Source organism: Malaya genurostris, chromosome 1 (assembly GCF_030247185.1).
Source record: "Malaya genurostris strain Urasoe2022 chromosome 1, Malgen_1.1, whole genome shotgun sequence".
NCBI lineage: Eukaryota > Metazoa > Arthropoda > Insecta > Diptera > Culicidae > Malaya > Malaya genurostris.
The window spans coordinates 91543456-91565000 of record NC_080570.1 but is presented as its reverse complement, the minus strand read 5'-3'; the positions used below and the strand labels follow the sequence as shown (position 1 = coordinate 91565000).

The 21545-nt window shown below is 37.2% G+C and overlaps 1 protein-coding gene across 1 annotated transcript in view; it reads right to left on the bottom strand.

Moving 5' to 3' along the window:
• LOC131440716 (cell division cycle and apoptosis regulator protein 1-like) overlaps positions 1 to 21545 on the bottom strand; it is a 62285-nt gene that overhangs the window by 9280 nt on the left and 31460 nt on the right. Inside the window, exons 5-8 of the mRNA XM_058612235.1 lie at positions 14380 to 14788; positions 13928 to 14051; positions 494 to 1986; positions 316 to 431 (exon numbers count right to left, since the gene is read on the bottom strand). Of these exons, the coding sequence (XP_058468218.1) occupies positions 316 to 431; positions 494 to 1986; positions 13928 to 14051; positions 14380 to 14788 (2142 nt within the window). The remainder of the gene's footprint in view (positions 1 to 315; positions 432 to 493; positions 1987 to 13927; positions 14052 to 14379; positions 14789 to 21545) is intronic.

Here is a 21545-nt window from a genome sequence, read left to right as displayed (position 1 = left end):
GTAAATTCTTTCTATTTTACATTTTAAACTCAAGTGACTTGCAAAAATGCTAAATCGATTAGCATAGGATTTTCAATTGGTTTCAATTTTCTTGGTGGGCAGTAGAAAGAAAAATATATCCATAATGGGCATTCGACCCAAAAAGTTTGGGAACCACTGGTCTAAAGGATTGTTTTTTTTTTATATTTAATCCATGCATCTTTTTCTATGCTACACTACCGTGTAAACGAAAATACTATGAGTAACCTATTTGAAGATTTAGAAACATTCCATGTCGACTTTGTAATAAGAATATCGATAAGTGGAATAACTCACCTTCCTCGTTTTAACGAAGTAATAGATGAAGAGCGTTTACTTTCCGAGCGATGCATAACCATGCTTACACGATCATACACATTCGATAGGGTTGAGAAGTATTCATTTGATTTTTTCTGTGAAATTTATTTTAAACGAGGTTATTATTTGTTATTCGGTACATAATAGTTCTTCTTACCGTAATGTCACGAAGATGTTGTTCGGCGTCGATTAATTTCCTTGTTAAGTTTTTGATATCCGATGATTGATCTTTAATTTTGTCATTGGATCTAGTATTACTTTTTTGTAAATCCGCGTTAAGACGTCGAAAATCTGCAAGTAAAACTTCCGTATCCTCGCGAGCTTTATCGGAGCGTCTTATTTGTTCTAATAGTTTTGGAACGTCTAACAATGCACCATTGTGTACAACTAAACCACAGCTAGTCATAGGGGTACTGTTCTCATGTTGTACAAGTTCGGCCTTAAGTTTTTTAGAAGGCGGCTCATCCATTCGGTCAATTTTCAAAACCGTCGTAAGGTTATCTTCGATTTGTTTCAAATAATTATTATTTCCAATAGCAAGATTTTTCAACTCCTCTTCAGGCAATTCATCCTGTAAAGTAGTTACAAGTTCATCAGACGGCTTGTCATTACTGCAACCATCTTTGACCTCTTCATTTACATCTTCAATTGCTTGTGTTTCTTTGACTTTGTCTGTTAGTTTCCGATAGTGAAGCATGTCTCTGTTAAGTGCCTTAGTCACCATTCTACGGACTTGGGATCGAGAAAGATTTAATCCAAGAGTGAAGAACAAATCTTCTATGTCTTTCTCGAATATGTAGCCACAATGACTCACATCGAAATAAATGAACGATAAAAGCAGTTCGCGATCAACTGTGTAGTAAGTTTTGTCTTTCTCTTTTCGGCGACGATCTTCATCAGATGTATCGTCAAACCGAGAACGCTTGCGTAAATCGCGATCTCTTAAGCGTTCCTTTTCCTTTTCGTCTTTTTCATCTTTACATTTTGCATTTTCCACGGTTTCTTGTTCTTGATCTTCAACGTCGTCACCGTTTAGTTTTTTATCTATGTTGTCTTCTATAACGATCTCTTTTTTTGAATCTTCCTCTTTCTTAGCTGGAATCATGTAAAGTGCTTTGTATATATTAAATCCAAAATCACGTGTCAGCATTTCATTAAACAACTCGGCAAATAAAGATACCTCAAACGAATGTTCTTTGGAATCTTCTGAGCGGTAGTCCAATAATACCGATAATGACATTACTGCACAATCAAATTTGCCAGATTTTGCCGTACGAGAAGGATGTACAATGAGATGTGGTTGTTTTGGAATAGAGTATCTCTTCTCTAACAATTGGCGTTCTTTTTCGCTTAATGAAGCCGGGTCATTTTTTTTAATAGTCCCTTCATCGTTCGATTTTTCATCCGATTTAGTAGAATCATATTCATCAATTACAGTTACTTCGGACATATCAACATTTTCCATCGTTTCGAATTCTTCTTCTTCATTTTTTTCTGTTATCTTATCGAATTCTGCGGTGCAGCTCAATTTATTTGTCACATTAGCATCATGACTCGACGGTTTTTCTATATCTGAACAAACATTTTCGCCGATCTCTTGCTCATTGTTTAACGCTTTGGTCAGCCTAGCAACTAATGTGTTTTTGATTCCTAGGAAAGATGCAGAAAATTAAATTTTTATCAGTATCTAACAACTAAAAACAGATATCAAAAAGTCTTTCGAATATTATTACAGTGATAAACATTTATTTGGCCGAGTACCAGAAACTATGTGAATGTAAAAAAAAAACAGTCAAAACTTCTCGTCTAAGTGATAGTGCATCTAAATCACTTTCACGAGAAGAAATCGAACAGCAAGTATACACACATTGAACCGGTAGCAGCGGAAGTAAACATTCAAGCAGCGTTTATTAGACCCTGGAAATTCGTTTACACGTGGTTAAAACTTGAGTTTTCAATCAGTTATCGTAGTTTTCAAATGTTTTTAAAAAATGTAGACCGAAGCACTCTCAATCAACAAGTTGTTTCAACAGAGTGATGTTTAATTTTCATTGATTACTTATGAATGTTGAAATTAATGGAATGGGGGAAGGCACTCTGATGACACAAGAAAAATGGCGAAAAATACGGTTGATCAAGGAAGAGGCCACTCAAAAATTAGTCGTTCTGAGTATGGCATTTAAAGCCCTAACAAAGGTTTTTCGAGGCTGAGACACGAAGCTACACTGAATCGACTGTCCTGTTTCCAAATAAAACAATTCCTGGATGTTCCGGAGACCTCTAGACAAATTGCTCGGATTTGACCAACCCGTCATCTGCCATGTAGCGGATTTTGTGACAGTTCCATTAGACGAGAATAAATACCAATTGTCGGCACAGGGACGACTGGAACGACTTTTGAGTGCTTGCAATCTTGGAGACATACTCATCTCCTCGCAAAAATGCAAGAAATTGCAACTGGATCAGATGCGACGGACGATCTAATGAAGATGCTATTTCTACAGCGGATGAAAGCATATATTAAGACCGTGTTATCAACCAGCGACGGTACTACATAAAAGCTTGCCGAAATGGAAAATTGCTGGGCTCACAACGAGAATTCGTCGTATCAAGTCTGTTGGTGCCTGCCAGGCTTTACCGTCCAACTCCGGTGTAAAGGCACAAGAGGACTGTAGGTGTGATGTTAATCAAACTAGATACACATTCAATGCACATTAATAGCGATTTTATTGTTTAATTTTTCAATACACCCAATGGCGTCCTTTTATATTGCGACGAACGTGTTCAGACAAGTGAAAACTAAAACAGAATGAAAGAAATACACTGCAGCACCTAAATTTATACCTTAACCTTAGAAGGAAACGACATAATGATATCACTGCTGTTTTCGCTCCTTACACACTCATTTCAATTTAAACACAGAAACGTTTATACATTGACATTTTCCCCCGGGCATTGCTCTTGAATTTGAAGTAGCTGATTGTCCATAATGGGAAGCGGTACCAACCGATTTGTAGCTCGTCGCATTGTCCGACCCTCTGTTTTTACATTTGCAACTCGAACTACTCCATTCTTGTCTGGATATGTTGTAATGACTCTTCCAAGTTTCCAAGTTTGAGCGGGAACGTGATCTTCAGCAATAACAACGATTGTATCAGGGCTCAAATTTGGTTGCTTCCTTGTCCATTTACTTCGAACTTGAAGAGTTGACAGATACTCATTAGACCACCTTTTCCAAAATTGATCTCGAAGGTAATCTAAGTATTGCCAACGGGATAGACGGGTTTCCTTCGCATTTAACAGCGAAGGCTTAGATATTGGTAGTAAAGGGCGTCCAATTTGCAAATGAGCTGGAGTGATTGGTAAGGGATCGGCTGGGTCATTAGAGATAGCATAAAGAGGTCTTGAATTTAAAATAGCTTCGACGTGTGTTAATACTGTGTAATATTCTTCGAATGAGAGAACGGCCGTTTTCAATGTCCGTTTTAAATGAGTTTTGACACTTTTCACCCCAGCTTCCCATAAGCCACCAAAATTTGGAGCTCTAGGAGGGATAAAACTCCAATCTATTTCCTTTGGATGAAGAAATTCCACTATTTTGGCTTGAGTAGTTTCAGATTTCAACAATTGATATAAACGCCGCAGTTCGTTCGAGGCTCCAGTAAAATTGCTGGCATTATCAGAAACCATTTTCTTCACCAATCCTCTACGATTAATAAAACGATCCAAGGCAGCTAAGAATGCATCGGTACTCAAATCTTATACTAGTTCCAAATGAATACTCTTTGTTGTAAGGCAAACAAATATAGCTATATATGCTTTCATATGTTTCGGTTTGTATCTTCCTTCCTTAACAGTGATAGGTACGGCATAATCCACGCCGGTTAACTCAAATGGCATCGAAGGACCAACTCGAACTTCTGGCAGATTTCCCATAATCTGCTGATTGCGCCTGGGATTTGTTCTGAAGCATATAACACAAGATCGGAAAACTATTTTGACTGTAGATTTCGCCTTAGTAACCCAAAACCTTTGACGGAATATTGCTAGTAACCCAGATGGTCCAACATGTAAGTTCTCAATATGCAACGCTCGGATTAATGATTCGACAACTGTATTTTTGGGCGGCAATATGAACTGATGCTTGGCATCAAATGGAAGCATTGAATTTTGTAGTCGACCTCGCACTCTTAAGAGACCATTTTCATCTAGAAAGGGATTGAGTGAAGCATAGCTTTTGCTCACCCTCTTACTAGCAACACTGTTGATTTCATCTGACATCTCCGTGGTTTGAAGTTTCTTCACAATGCATTGCAACGAATTTCTCATTTCAGGAACAGTTAAGAATGGTTTGAGATTCCTACTTGCCTTGGGAGTGCGCAAGTTTCGTAAAAATCTCAATACGTAAGCAATAATTCTTTGCAGCCTCCGAAAATTACTGACGTTCTCAAAGATAGGAAGTATCTTATTTGAAACAACTGGTACGACGATGACGTTTGGTGTAGTAGCAGGAACAACAAGTTCGTTTATAACAGCGTTTATACGTACCATGGCAGTCAGAAGTAGAACACGAAACGTTGACGGTAGAATCACTTACGGAATTAGCATCAGATCCAGTAGAAAGTATACTTCTGTTTTCCTCTAGTCTATTTTTTTGCTTGAGGTGGTCCATTATCATCAACTTCCAGTGTCGGTTCAATATGAAGCAACGTGTGATGCTTTCTTGAGCATATGGTACACGCTCGTTCAGATGGATAAGTGCTAATACGATGACCCTTACGCAGACAGTTGTAGCATGCCTTCACATCCTTGATTTTGGCATGTCGCTGAGCAATGCTCATGTTTCGAAATACAGGGTGATGTCCAGGACACAGTTCACACGCATGTTCCATTGCCGATGTAGCTGCATTGGCCACTCTGAGTGAACCTTTGATTGGCGCGATAGATTTTAATTGAATGGGTTTAATGTTCGATGTAATCGCCACTTCACATCTTTCCAATACTAAATACCAGTCTCTTAGATGCTCCACTGTGGTATCATACGTAGGTAATTGACTTTTTTAAGAGTTTTCTCCCAATTTTCTCTACTTTCCGGATCTAGTGCGTCAGTCAAGAAATTTATCACGAACAATTCTGAAAGGCCGCTTAGATCTTGGTTCATAAAACGTAGACCATCGACGTGAAGAGTGCATTCGTCGAGCAAATCTCGCAATTCCTTTGATGCTTTCCGTGTCATTCGTTTTAATTCCTTGATGCCTTGAATATGGGTATCAATAATAAGACGCTCGTTACCGTAGCGCTCCTCGAGAATGTTCCACGCATGAGTATAATTGTTGTCCCGTATTGTTGCTGCGTCAATTACTCCAACGACCTCTCCAACGAGTGACTTTTCAAGATGATATAATTTGATGGCATCTGAGTCGGTGGATGTTCGCATCAAATCCTCGAACATTGCCTTGAACCTTGGCCAGTTACGGTATTGTCCATCAAATGTTGGTAAAGGCATTCGTAGTGCCTGCTGCTGCACGATCACTTGTGGCTGGCCAATAACGGAAGCAGTTCGCGATAAATTTGCTGTATGAGCCATCATCTGCTCTTCAATCATTATGGAAGTTTGGTTATATTGATCCTCGAACTCGGTATATATTTCTTCTTGCGATTCGATGTTACTTTCTGGAATTATTGCCATCACTTTACTATGAAATCCACTAAACTCGGTGTACGCAGCATCGATGTTTTTCGTGAAGGTTTTTAATTGTGCTACACTAGCTCGTCTTTGAGTCGCTGTCAGAGTGGTTAGGACACGAGTCACTTTATTTTTCACCTGACCGCGCTGACGGAATAACACTCCTAGCGCTTGAAGCTTGCTACCATCGGACGTGGTCTCTCATTCGTGGAATCCTCGGAATGATCCTGAATTTCTTGAGTTTGATGCAGATAACTCTCCTTCCGCAACTGTTAAACCTTTCATGGGTGTATGAATCATTTTTACCGATCAACTGATGGGACAGTGTTCTTTCGGTGTTTATTTTAATCGATCAATGAATTCGCAATGTTTTCTTCACGGTGTTCAATCCTCGTGAAACGCTTTTCCATATCCGTAGGTCACTGGTTTACACCCGGCTTGAAGGACCAAATGTTGGTGCCTGCCAGGCTTTACCGTCCAACTCCGGTGTAAAGGCACAAGAGGACTGTAGGTGTGATGTTAATCAAACTAGATACACATTCAATGCACATTAATAGCGATTTTATTGTTAAATTTTTCAATACACCCAATGGCGTCCTTTTATATTGCGACGAACGTGTTCAGACAAGTGAAAACTAAAACAGAATGAAAGAAATACACTGCAGCACCTAAATTTATACCTTAACTTTAGAAGGAAACGACATGATGATATCACTGCTGTTTTCGCTCCTTACACACTCATTTCAATTTAAACACAGAAACGTTTGTACATTGACAAAGTCCACGTCAAGATCCAGTCGCGATCAGGATCAAGAAATATGTTGGTTGCACAGGAAATTTGCTGAAATGTGGCGAGCATAGTAAGCACAACAAAAACAACTAAAATCTTGTTCGCTTGAAACGTCACAAAAAGCTGTTTTGCGAAAACCTACGTTAAGTCGGGAATATGTCATAAATATGAATGGAATCCTTACATAGTCTGACAGGGTTAAAGCTGTGACAGATTTCCTGATACGTTAAGAGGCGATTTCTTGATTTGCTAAACTCCTATAAGAGGTTTATTGCGCTCGTGTCCGATTTACAGGGTGACCTACAGCAAAGTCTTGGCATTATATTCCTTTTTGTGGACGTTGACCTTTCTTTGAAATTCACTGCCGATTCTTAGCGTTCAGAATCATTGCATGGCTAGTGCTACAACCATACTGGCACCTTCTGGATGACCTCCAGAGTCTAGGTCTTGGAAACTATAAGAACGATTCTCAAAAAATCGTTTGGAATGAGAAAGGAAGATCAGCTTTCGAGCGAACGAAATTTTTACGAAAATAAAATAAAAAAGAACCTGTTTTAATCCACCTAGTGGTGTAATGATGCCTTTCTCAAATATATAATACTGTCGTATTCATTTCAAAATGTTTCTCTTCGATTTTTGAAAGAAACCAAGGGATTGTTTGTGCATTAACTAGTATAACCTACAGAATGAAACAGTGCGCGTAGGTCATGAAGTAACATGACGTACAAGCTCCACTAGTTTTTTATTAAAATTATGAAGTTTTAATACGATTTTACCATCGTACTCTAAACGACGGTTTAAAAATTTAAGTTGTTGAATCCGAAAATATGCAGTAATTTTTGGTAGGACCATAAAACCTAAACTTTGATTTGACCTTAAGATATCGGTTCTGCAAACTATGAGAAAAGTGAGTGAGATCCACTTTTGAGCATATATTTTCTCCGGCCGGTAATCGAAACCAGGATAGACAGAATCGGTTTGTTTTGTTGCCTTCTGATAATGGCTATCGATTTGTGTAGTTTTAAGACCAGCTTAGGTTTTTTTTACCCTATAACTCCGGAACCGGATGTCGGATCCGGGCGAAATTCAGGAATTCGGCATAGCACCGTGAGACCTTTCATTTGAATATAAGTTTGTGGAAATCGGTCAAATCATCAATGAGAAAAGTGAGTGAGATCCATTTTGGAATATATGACCACTAATCCCGGTGCTTCCGGAACCGGAGACCGGGAACCAGGATAGCCGAAATCGGTTTGTTTTGTTGCCTTCTGATAATGGCTATCGATTTGTGGAGTTTTGGGTCCAGTTTAGAAAAATGTTTGTGGTTTTCGGCGGTTTAAGTGACGGTGTACAATATTTAACACACTTTACCCTATAACTCCGGAATCGGAAGTCGCATTCGGATGAAATTCAGGAATTCCGTATAGCACCGTGAGAACTTTCATTTGAATATAAGTTTGTGGAAATCGGTCAAATCATCACCTAAAAAGTAAGTGAGACCCATTTTGGAAAATATGACCACTAATTCCGGTGCTTCCGGAATCGAAGACCGGGAACCAGGATAGCCGAAATCGGTTTCCGGAACCGGAAGTCGCATCCGGATGAAATACATGAATTTTGTATTGCACCGTGAAACTTTTCATTTGAATCTGAGTTATAAAAATTTGATGAGCGGTCTCTGAGAAAATCGTTTGCACGTTTTTAATTCATTTTGCACATTTACCCCATAACTCCCGAAGCGGAAATCGAATCAAGATAAAAATCAATAGCAACTTATGAGACTATAAAGCCTTCAATTTAAATCTTAGTTGAAAAAAATCGGTTGAGTGGTCTCTGAGAAAATCGAGTGCACTTTCTTTCATTTTTTGCCCATTTCACCCCGTTACTCCCGAACCGTAAGACCGATCCCTATGGGACCAAAAGACCTTTCATTTGAGTATAGGTTTGTGAAAATCGATCCAGCCATCTCCGGGAAAATCGACACACACACACACTTACACACATACACAAACTCACACACACACACACACACACACTCTCTCTCTCTCTCTCTCTCTCACACACACACACACACACAGATAGAGAGAGAGAGAGAGAGAGAGAGAGAGAGAGAGAGAGAGAGAGAGAGAGAGAGAGAGAGAGAGAGAGAGAGAGAGAGAGAGAGAGAGAGAGAGAGAGAGAGAGACATTTGCTCAGTTTTATATTTAATAAAAGTCATATGAAAACTTATAATCTTTATTGGAAGCGTATATAAAATCTGCAACAAGGAAGAAAAAGGGACACTGCTGTCTTGAGTTGAAGAAAATAGAGTTTTATTGGGATAATATTTTAACTTAGGCATATAATAGAGTTTGTTTTTACGAGAGAATATGCGTGAATAGTACTGCTTGAAGCTGAAGAAAGAGTTGTGCTCTCGATATTCATCATATCATATAACTTCAACAAACAGTTTTTTAGGAAGTGAACCATGAAATATATATCCGGTACGTTTCATTACTCTGTCTATCTAGTGAGAGGATTTTTTTTTTATTTTCAGTTTCGGGATCCCACTTTTCCTCCACAAATATCAGGAGGTGCTCCCTTACGGAACTGACCACTAGTATAGCCTAAATCCTCGAAAAGTAGAAGTTTGCGATTATCTGCTATTCGTAGTGCATCTGATTCGTCTGGTAACAGTCAGTATCAGATGAAATCAGTCAGTTCCTAAGAAGTAAGGGTAGTTTAAATATTAAAATAAAGACGAAAAATATAGCAATAAGTTTTGAACAATTATTTTTATTGTAGTTTTCGATTCCCATAAACTTGGCCAATCAAATGGCAATCATTTGATCAATTTATAACTGCTATATTGAACTGGTAAAACTTACATCAAAAGTTATATATGAATTTAAAAAATAGTCCTATGATATAGATGAACCTATCTATATAAATTTGAAGTGAAAATAATATGCGCTTCATGAATTGTTCCAATGTATGTTGTGTGGATATCAAGTAATGGGCCAATAAATTTGACTCAGGCTGGAAATTTCATTCGTTATACCTTATGATAAAAAAAGAACCGGAATTTTCATTTTAAAATTCCCGCACTTGTCCAATCGGTAAACTTTTATTCTCTCAACGTTGGCAACACTTTTATACACATTCTGTGAAATTTTGACGCATATCGTACGATTAGTTTTTGTTTGGCGTCTATACAAAGAAGTTGAAAAATTTTCGTGTGGTGATTTTTATAATGGATGAAAATTTAGAATAACGGCTCGCCTTCGAAGCGCCATTCGGTCGATTGTTGTGCGGTTTCGACGTCATATTCATAGATCCACACCTCATCACCAGTTATGATGCATTCGATGAATGTAATAGTTTCAAATCGTTGGCGTAAACTAATTTGCAGCCACCACTGAGCAGCGTCACTAAAAAACAGCGAGAACTGAAGTGGACCCATGTTACTACCTTGAGGTACACCTGATATGTTCGTGAACGAAGATAACACAAAGGAATCTAACTTGACTCGTAAGACTCTACCACTCAAGTAAGAGCATAGCCGGTCTAGTCAATGAACATGTGCTTCGTCCAGACGGGATATCTTGCATAAATCAATTCTTCCCAAAATTAGCTCAAAAAGTATGAGATTTATCACTAACTTTCAGATTTACCATAAGTGCAAATATAATAGGAACCCGATAAAGTTTCCTATACAAGAAACACAAATTCCAAAGGCTCCATTTGAAATAGCGCACATCGACATTATGTTTTTGGGAAGTCTTCACTTTCTAACATATGTCGACAAATGTTCAAAATTTGCTCAAGTCACACAAATTGAATCAAGAGGATATTCTTTTGAATTACAAAGCACCAAGCACACTTGTGATGGAAGGCGAAAAATCCTATATGACACGAGAGCTCGTTAATTTCTACAAAATACATAAAATCAACCCATACATAACCGCCACCGGACGGAGTGAAATAAACGGAATCAATGAACGTTTCCATTAACGCTCCTAGAAATTTATCGAATCACAAAAACTGAAAATCCGAATCTAGCAACGCCAGACCTGATCCAACTATCCGTACAGAAATATAATTCTTCTATTCACTCCTCCACAAATTTCACTCTTTTAGAAATAATTCTTCCCTCTTCTCGTACCCCGGAAATTATTGAAGAAACCTACAGAAATCTACTACAAACTCAGAAAAATGTGTTGGAACACCATAATAATAAAAAAAATCTATACCAATCGAGGAAAATCAAGACGCATACGAGACGACCCGACAAAAACTTAAATACAAAAAAGGTACAAGAAAATAAAAATTTCAAAAATTAACAAGAGCACAATTACGACCGACGATAACCGACGAATTCATAAAGATGACCTAAAAATCAGGAAAATATAAAACAGGACTTCTACTTTTACGTTTCAGATTGCTACTGCTATTATTCATCCAACCAGACCAACTACTATCAAGACACGATGTGACAGCCGACTTACGGGACGTAGGACGCCAGCCAGTCTTGATCTTCGATCAAGGCGAGGCACGGATCAAACTTGACCACACGTATTACAGTCACTACTTCAATTCAACGACCATTAGAATGCAAGTAAAAAGCCTCAGGGATCAGTTCAAAAACTTTAGCCAAAATCAATTTTCTGACCTAGTAGTAGAAAAATTCAACGAAATAGATTTCGCATTAAAAAGCATAGACCCAATCAGGCGACATAAACGTTGGGATAGTGTAGGTACCATTTGGAAATTTATAGCTGACAGTCCAGATGCCAATGATTTGAGAATCATCAATTCTACCATAAATAATTTAATTACGAACAATAATGAGCAGATCAGGATTAAACGTGAGATAAACCTACAATTGAAAGAAGTAATGTTCGAAACCAAAAAGGCGATCAATTTGTTCAACACAAGATTAATCGAAATGTATTCTACTAAGATATTGTTTCATCTGAATTACTTATCCAAGAAATTGAACCAAATAACTGATGCAATCATGTTGGCTAACGAAAAAAATCTAAGCCAGCGTGAAATAGATATCTTAATTAATGATTTAGCTAAGAAAAATATAACACAGTTCATACTGCTTTGGAGGCAACGAATTATGCGACGACATCAGTGGCAACTAACAATTTGGAAATTGCATTGATGATAAAAATACCAAAACTCGACCCAAGAATATTCAACAAAGTACGTCTATACCCAATCATTCACAAAAATAAACAAATTCATATAGATCATCGATTTTATTTAACTCACAAAGATTAGGTTTACTCCATAAACTCAATCGCCTACTATATTCAATGCAAATGAAATCAATTCGGACAATTCAACATGTATACCGAAGCTATTGAAAGGAGAACAGGCAACTTGTAATTTCACCGTCAACCCAGTCGAAGAAGAAGTTATCTTTCTAGACAACCAAAACTTGTTCATAAACACAATGAAAAATTTCATCATATCATCAAATTGTGGCATAACAAACAGAAACCTGAAGGGAGCATTCGTCATTTTCTTCAGAAATTGTCAGTTATACATCAATAATGTTTTCATATAACTCAAGAATGAAAACCTTACCGGGATTGTGCCTTAATAAAATATATCTTTGTAAAAAAAACCTTACCGGGAAGCCCAATACAACTACCCTTAGACGGAATCGAAGTAAATATGCACCAAGAGATCCTAGACATCAGCCTGGACCATCTCCATAAACTCCATCTGGAAACGAGGAAGGAGTTAAACATTATCCGGCTATCAAACAAAAAAGTTTAAAGTGGTCAACACTTTCTCTTTTTGGGGGAATTACGAACGAGGACAGCGAGAATCGCTGACGAACGGCCGACGGGACAGACAAGAACGCTGACGGAACATTTCGCACCTGAAGACATCGATCTATGGGAACGGAGGAACGTCACATCCACTAAAAAGTGCAATTCGGCAGTATGAACTGTAGACACAATTGAATTAAAGAATAAAGTCAGTTTAATTTTAGAAAGTGAAACGAGTGGTTGTTCTTTTTAAAAAGAGGTTTAGATAAGGAATTATTTAACTTGTGTTAGGTTCTTTATCTTTATTGAATTTACTGCTTTAGGTTTTGACGTCTGAGACATTCAACGTTGTATAATGTTATGAGTATTTTCAGAACGGGTTTGGCGAAGAATACCCAAGCCTCTATTCGTCCTCGAAGAGAATGAGGTCTTTTGGCCGGATCTGGTGAAGGCTCAATATGCCAAGTGATCGCTAAAAGAATGGACTAGCTTCAGATAAACGTGATACCGATGTTAATCCACTTTTAATGCATTCATTAAGTTGTTGCTTTTCATATTGTCATTTTTTGAGTTTCAGGAAACGTTTGCCTTGTAAGTTTTTTTTACGCGAACAGCAAAATGATAACATAATGTGATATAAATTGACAAATAGATGATCTGAAATCAAATTGAGATTTCAATCTAATGTTGCTATCATTATTAGATTTCGATTTGTTCTCGTTTCGATCTTTGACTTTGCTCGGGGCTTTTGCCTCTGCGCAGTATGTTATAAGAAAAGATAAAGACTCATAACTTCTAGAGTTTTGTTCCGATAGGCTTGAAAATTTGACAAAATATTCTTAAAATGTTTTACTATAAAAAATATAAAGAAAACATAAATGATTTTTCAAAAGTGTTAAATCCTACCCGCCCCTTAAAGACGTGTGTCAATTTTAACCAAATCGGAGTATACGAAGTATGTAGACTTGCTACACATTCTTGGAATTTCCTAATAGAAGCTTTAAACATGCCAAAGATTGTCGAAATAGGTTTAGCAATATTTGAGAAAATTGAGCGGATAGAAAAAGTGCGATTTATCAGTTACGTTTCGTATACGATTAATGATAATGTTGTCAATATCTCAAACTGTTATCGACATCTCAAACTTGTTAGTCATTTTCCGTTAATACTATGTAATTTTCGCAATAGAGAGTAAACATATTTCCAGCACACAAAATTAATTTTGAACGTGGAGGTCCGCAAAGAGCTATTTTAGTTCGGAAGGATTCCACGCGATAAAATGGTTGCGAACCAGTTATAGAGAAAAGCAGAACGGTGTAGCAGGAAAGTAGGTTATTAACTTACCTTCAGTGGAAAGATTTCTAGCTTCGAGCTCGGCTTTTAGATCAGCTACTTTCATTTTCTTAACATCCAGGGTAATGGCATCAGTTGATTGTCCAGCACAAAAATTAGCTCCATCAGACTCTTCCTGCAAACGCACATTAATAAACAAATGAGTAGTTATTAAAATTTTGGTGAACTAGATAAACTAATTAAAAAGAGATTGCCAGTTGAGCAGTTACTACAAATACCATCTAACTCGCCTAACACTCCTTCTGACTTAGCAAAGGAATCGTTATTAGAGTCACTGTAAGTTGTTTACACGCAATTATGTTAAGAATATTCAAAAGCATTGTCACATATTACGCGTCATCTAGGCTGGATATCAGAAAATAATTTCATAACTGTGGCGTAATGATCTCACTCGAGCTGTTGTGAATGTCCATTAGAATAAAAACTTAAAAATGAATGAGTGCCTTTTCATTATCTGCAACTGTTGTATCTTTCTCCTTGTCGTTTCTTGGGCTGGTACTTCTAGATTTCTGGATACTGGAAGCGGTAGCAACTGTACTGTCGGAAGGTAAATTAGAAGCAGCTATCGATGATGGCATCTCGTCGGCAAGTGAAGAATGTTCCTCGGCTTCTGATGATTTTTTTTGAAGTGCTGCAATATCTCCTGGATCTGCGTTATCGGAACACTGACTATTAATAATACGCTCCAAATGTGATTTGTAACTAAGGTGCAGCTCATTCCATTCCGAAAGTGTTGGTAGACAGGAGCGTACATCGGGTAGAAAAATAATCACAGTTTCAATACGTGCTGGAATCAAACGACCCTTGTGGTAGGTTTCAGAACGACGATAATAGAGCTCCACGAAACGGTACCTGTGTTGGTATATAGTAGTGTTGATTTCAGATTAAACTTCAACCGTAAACAGGGTAAAATAATTTATTATTGCTTGTTGTTAATTGAAACAAACTAATCAATGCTTTCATAGCTGAAATTTTAAAATAATAACAATCCCATACTAAAACAGAATATATATATATATATATATATATATATATATATATATATATATATATATATATATATATATATATATATATATATATATATATATATATATATATATATATATATATATATATATATATATATATATATATATATATATATATATATATATATATATATATTCATATCGCTTCCAGACTATTAAAAAAAGATGAATGCATTATCATCTGTTCTATACACAGTATATTTAACGAAATGCGTTTCTGGATTTGGTTTTTCATACTTACTCTGATAAACGAAACAAGATATTACATAATAAACATAATAAATTAAAATATATCAGTAGAAAATGTTATAGGATGGATACATATTCTTAAGTGGCATCAACTTCAAAATAAAAAAAATGATTTTTTGAATTAATAACGTATAGAGATTTCGATATCTTCAGAAGAACAACACATACCCAAAGCAACGGAAGCACACAACATGTCAACCAATTTTTTTACAGATCAGAATATTTTACAACATGTTTTGGGATACTTTACATGATGCTTGTCTCTTACTCTCATTTCTGTCTCTTACAGAGAGACTTAATCATGAGTGTAAAACGCGATTTTTAACAGAATGATAGAGTTCACTTTGTACTGTTTTAATCAATTCGTCGAAATCGGAAAATATCTTTATTGCATTATTCTTTTTCATTCATGAGCTAGTAGAGCAATTAGGAACAACATCTTGAAATTTTTAATTGATCGATTAATCTGGTATTCTGATATCATGGTTACCGCAAATATTAGGAATCAGAACAAATTGGCTCAGGTGGCACGCTTCCTTGATTATTTTGAGAATTTGCTTTGTCCATACTTTTCATCGTTTTCCTAGTGGGAAAGAAAGGATAAGAGGAACATGGAAAGGAATTGTATAATGGATAAGGTAAGAAAACAGCACAAAACCGACAAAACCAATCCGTTCTGCACCCCTGAATGGATGCTGAACAGTCTGCAGGTGCCAAAATTCACATTTAATAAAATCTTCAACCATTTCACAGAAGCAAAAGTATTCTGCATTTCCGGAAGAATACAGAACGATTCGCAATATTTATGAGAAATAAATTCGGTACCCCATGCAATCTGTTTAAACCATTTAAGGTCAATACAAAATAGAATTCATTTACTCTGAAAGAACGATGAACCCCTCTGAATATAGGTCCATATCACTTGGGAGAGAAATGATGGAATATCATTCATTTTTAGCTCAACATACACAGATTCAACTACGTAAGCAACGTCTTGGCATTACATTCCTTTTGTGGAATTAGGCCTTTCTGTTTCAACATACTTCGCAGCCGATTCTTAGCGTACAGAATCATTGCATGGCTAGTACTACGATCCTACTAACACTAAGAATCCTCCCAGGTCGGGGCTCGAACATACGACAACTGGCTTGTGAGACCAGCGCCCTATGCATTGAACCGCCACCCCGGGATTCAACTACGTATGCAGAACCAAAAAATCCGAATACGGAGTTGCGTCAATGCAGGATAGTAACATATCAAATCGCAAATCACACGAATAACACTAAACAAACTGTCATGTGATAGTTGATTTTGCTATGCTTGGTCAGAGCTGTGATCAGAACACTGCAATTATGCTAGAAAAAATGCGGTAAACATTAAGCTCATTAATTTCCAGTAACACCGGAATAGCCAGATACCTTTGTACCTTTCGGCACACCTCGTTTTGCAGCAGTGTCGTCCGAGATAGTTGTTGACCGACAATTTCCAGTATAAGAATTATCAACGGCGGGTGAAATCACATCTGCATAATCCATCTTACGAGGGTCAGTCTCGTATGATGAAGATGCAATAGTTATTCCACCCCGCATTTGAAATTGCGCAGCCATCTCAACAAACCTTACCAAAAACGACATGCTTTGCAGAACATACAAACGAACCGTTATCGGCAGTGTTCAAGAAAAAAAAGAAAGATTATGTCGGACATCACACTTTGCAGCGTGATGAACAAACACAACAATGTATTGCATGCTGCTCGGCCACCCTTGCAAATTGACCATCAATGCCAACTTCCCTTTCTAAGCAGCCTAGATAGCCGTGTAGTCAGAACTGGGAGAATCGTGATACACCAGTGTTTGGTTTTGATTGCACTTGCAAAACAATTGAGAAAAATCATAGCTACTTTACTAGAAGTATGTATAGTAGAAAGAATGAAAGAATTTTCATGAGGAATTTCATGCTTCTTGATGTATTTGAAATTTATTCAGCAATACCGTGATGGCGGAGTTATTATCATTGATGTTATTTTATTTCATCCCGGTTTTAACGGTCAATGTTGGTGGAGTAATATCAATAAAAACAGCAAATAATACTAACCTATATCATAAATCAAATAAACATAGATTTCTCACAGTACGGTGACACTAACAGCACCTCTAGTGACAAACGGGTGTACTTTTTTCCATTAGCTACTGTCATAAATCAAATAAACATAGATTTCCCAGTGTAATAGTAATGTAGTTGAGCAACCCGTGACACCAAAAGCACCGTCTGGTGGAGAATGGGTGCGTAAATGCTCCTAAAATGCATGCAAAAAGTTGCCTGCGCATTTAACACAACCACAGAAGCTAATGGAAAAAAGTACACCCGTTTGTCACTAGAGGTGCTGTTAGTGTCACCGTACAGTGAGAAATCTATGTTTATTTGATTTATGCTACTGTGGTTGTGTTAAATGCGCAAGCAACTTTTTGCATGCATTTTAGGAGCATTTACGCACCCATTCTCCACCAGACGGTGCTTTTGGTGTCACGGGTTGCTCAACTACATTACTATTACACTGGGAAATCTATGTTTATTTGATTTATGCCTATATGCTGTGATCAATAATAATTATTATGGTAAGAAAAACATGTTCAATCACAAAGCATGTCATGCAACTGCTTAATTTACCCATTTAGGCTTGAATATCATACACAGAAGTAACAGTGTGCTCCTTTTACTTCTATTGTTTAAATTCATGTCAAAAAGCGTTTTATTGTGTTTAATCAAAATAGTGCATCATCAGCATTAACTAGCTAGAAGCAAAACAAAGTCTTTGGTCGTCGCTCTAATAACTTTGTCGTGTGAATTTTTTTTTTACTAATTTTGCATTGCGTATTGCGTAGTGAATGCAGTCAAATTAACAATGTCAATGTGTTTAAGGTAGGATAAAGCCTGAAAGTTTTAGTACAGAGTAGATGGCATCATACCCTGCGCATTTTCTATTCTAGTACATAATTTCTGAGATATGAAACTAGTTGAATAGGGTTATATGAAAATATAAAACCTCACTTGTAATTTAACCACAGCGTAGTTAAGTTCGCGAAGAAAAATAAATCTATGTGTGAAGCCTTTTTTGAGTTTTAAGCATTTGTCTTGTGAAGACCAACTAAAGAAGCCTGCTGTTTGTACTACCCGGTTTGCTGTTTGCTACCGGTCACAACATAAAGTGGTGCCGTGACCAGGATTAGCTGGAATCTACAACTTAGAAACTGACAGTCGCCATTGGTATCAAATATCAGGTTGGAATCTTGTGTTGCACAAAAGTTTTCATAAGACGCTATTGAATCGACCGCCATCACGCTCGATTTGGATGTAATTCACCAATTACGCTGTCGCTATTATAACATACAAAGCTTTGTTCTTAAAGCCACCAGGTAATTGGCTTTCCAACAACGTTTAATACCTTCACAGGTGCATTTAGATTCGCTTTCTTCTTGTTTTCTCGAGAATTTCAACCGCTGATCTAAGTTCCGCTCATTTGGAACATTTACACATTGATGCATAAAGGATAGCGTCGTGATCATCGACCGGCATATCTCAACTATCACCAATTTCAACGATCTGCTGCTACCTGCACGTGAGTCACCTTTGGCAGGAGCTGACAAATTTTTATCCAAGGCATATGTTATGGATTATGTTAGTACCTTTCCAAGCCTAATTTTTTCTATCGCCAGTTCTACTTGGTCTTATTTTTTCAGGCGCTGATTATCAACCTCGCCGTTATACGTTAAAGAAAACATGGGCAACGATAGATGAGAACAACAGCTAAAGGCACGAAGAACTACACTGCTTGCTGCAATTGATAGCACTGACACGTTTGTTCAACGTTTTCTGGCCGAACGGGATGCTTCTGAACTGTCATCTTTGCCCGAGTTTACTGGTGACTACCAAGATTGGCTCGCGTTTCAAGATGCATTTTACGCTCTGATTCATTCCAATACAGAGGAGGTCGATTTCAATTAGTTCGGCAAACTATCAACTTGCATGGGAAGCCCTTGTATCCTGTTATTCGTTATTATCTTCTTGAAAAGCGTCATCTATAGGCCTTGCTTGAAACGCCAAATTTGTAAACATTACCGATACCGAGCCGGATCGGAAAGGTTTGAACGTTCCTAAAAGGTTCATAAGATATCAATTTACTCCTATTCCTGATAACAATAGTCCTCCTTTTAGAATTAAATTCACCAAGTTTAGGACGAATATGATATATTAATATTCATCCCAACTGGATCAAAATAATTCAAATTGGTGACCAATTTCAGGCATAAGAATGCTCGAAACCACCTAATGACCTATTGTCAATTTCAAGCACTATTAGTCCTGTCACTCCGTGATCGATCCAGACAACACAATAATTTTCATCTTTTACATTTATAAGCGAACGATCGATCTCGGTATGGTCACTTTTTTTCCATTATAGAGGTTTTAACATTGTTGTCATTCACCTCTTCGGACCAGAAAAGTTTTCTGATCCTATGTGCGGGGTTGGGAATCGAACCCAGGTGGGCTGCGTGAAAGGCATCGACTAGCAAGGGTACGCACCCGGTAGCTCATCATCCAAAGCCCAGGGTGAGAAATCTAAAGAATCGAAGACGTTGTTTTTAAAATAGAAACTTTGCGGCAAGGACTCAATGAATCATTCAAAAATTATAAAAAAAGCGGGAATCGCCAATGGAAGTCAATCTAAGACTACATTGCTTAGCAGGCTTATACAACGACGAATTGAAACGAATGGCACAAGGCCATAGAAAAAAGACATTGTATGAGTTACTAGAGTATTTAGAAGAAATTGATATAGAACGCAAACAAGAAAGTTTTTATGAGGAATCAAAAGTTTAGAGCTAACGAAGGGTACCAATATGGAAATAATGAGTATAAACAAAAATATGATTTAATAAATCGGTATGATAATAGAAAACCACCTAATAAATGCAATGGTAATATTCGAGAGGAAAATAATGGGCTTGATAGGAAACACTACGAAAATAATGAATTACAATTATGGATAAATTGCATGACTTACGATACTAGAAAAGTATTTCGAAGATGTGATAGTGAAAGCAGGTCCAGAAATATACCTGATCAAATGAGACATGCAGCATCTAGAAACCCGAATGCAAAGATAGTCAAGCAAACATTTCAAATGCAAAATTGGGATCGATACGGGGAGAATAAAAATATAATGAATTGTGATGTGTACAATCACATCGAAGAAAAAGATAGCAAACACGCAAAGAAGGGATATGGGTCAAATTACATAAGACAAAAGACAACGAACTTATGATGTTATTGAGATTGGCAAACGTACCAAATAACGAGATGCAGTTGCTGGTAGACACTGGAGCATCTGGCAACTTGATAAGTAGACGAAACGCAGAGTACATGGGAGCATATACAATTAATGAAAACGAAGTAATAGAATATTCCGGTGTAACAGGTTCTGTTAGAAAAACATTAGGTACCGTAGAACTAAACTTCATCATCGCAGGAAGAATTTTCCAAACGAAGTTAGACGTAGTGGAGAATTTTACTCCAGGGGGTATTATTGGAATGAGATTTATGAATAAGTATGTGACTAGCAAACACAGACCAAGGTTAGATATGCTTACGGAAAATATCTCTAACCTTTGAACCAAAAACAGAATCATATGAAGAACAGAGTCTCAAAATTCGAGGCAGGCAACAATGTCAAGGCACAGGAAAAATACCAAGCGGATGATCAAACCAAGCTTAATTATATACGGGGCAATGGCAAGAAGATATGCTTTTTAGATTGTGCTAAAAACAATCAGTTAAGTTGCTGCTGCAAATAGACCTAACGAAAAAGTAAAATATTCGCTCGATACTGGAGCATTTTATAACGTAATGAGATGGGATACTGTCGCGAAAATAGGACAAGAGAAAATAAACTATAAAGATAATTTATACATTGCAGGCTTTGATGGAACTCAATCACAGACTATTGGGTCAGTGAAGGTCACGTTGGTGATTGGAAAAACTCATTACAGAGTTAGATTTTCCTCTCCCCCTAGAAAAAGGGTGACAACGAGATCCAATACAAAAAAAAAATTTATCTAAAAACTCAGCTAAATCGGCTACGTAAAGCTTGTACGCAAATAGGCCTGAATGAAATATCTTTTAAATAAAAAAAAACTTTGATTATATTAGAAGAAGAGCGAAACAAACAAACAGAAATTCTTCTGAAAACATGAAAGCTCCAAAAATAACCCCTGAAGCACAAATATAAAAACGCGTGTTTTGACATGGTTGGGACCACTGTGCAACGGTTA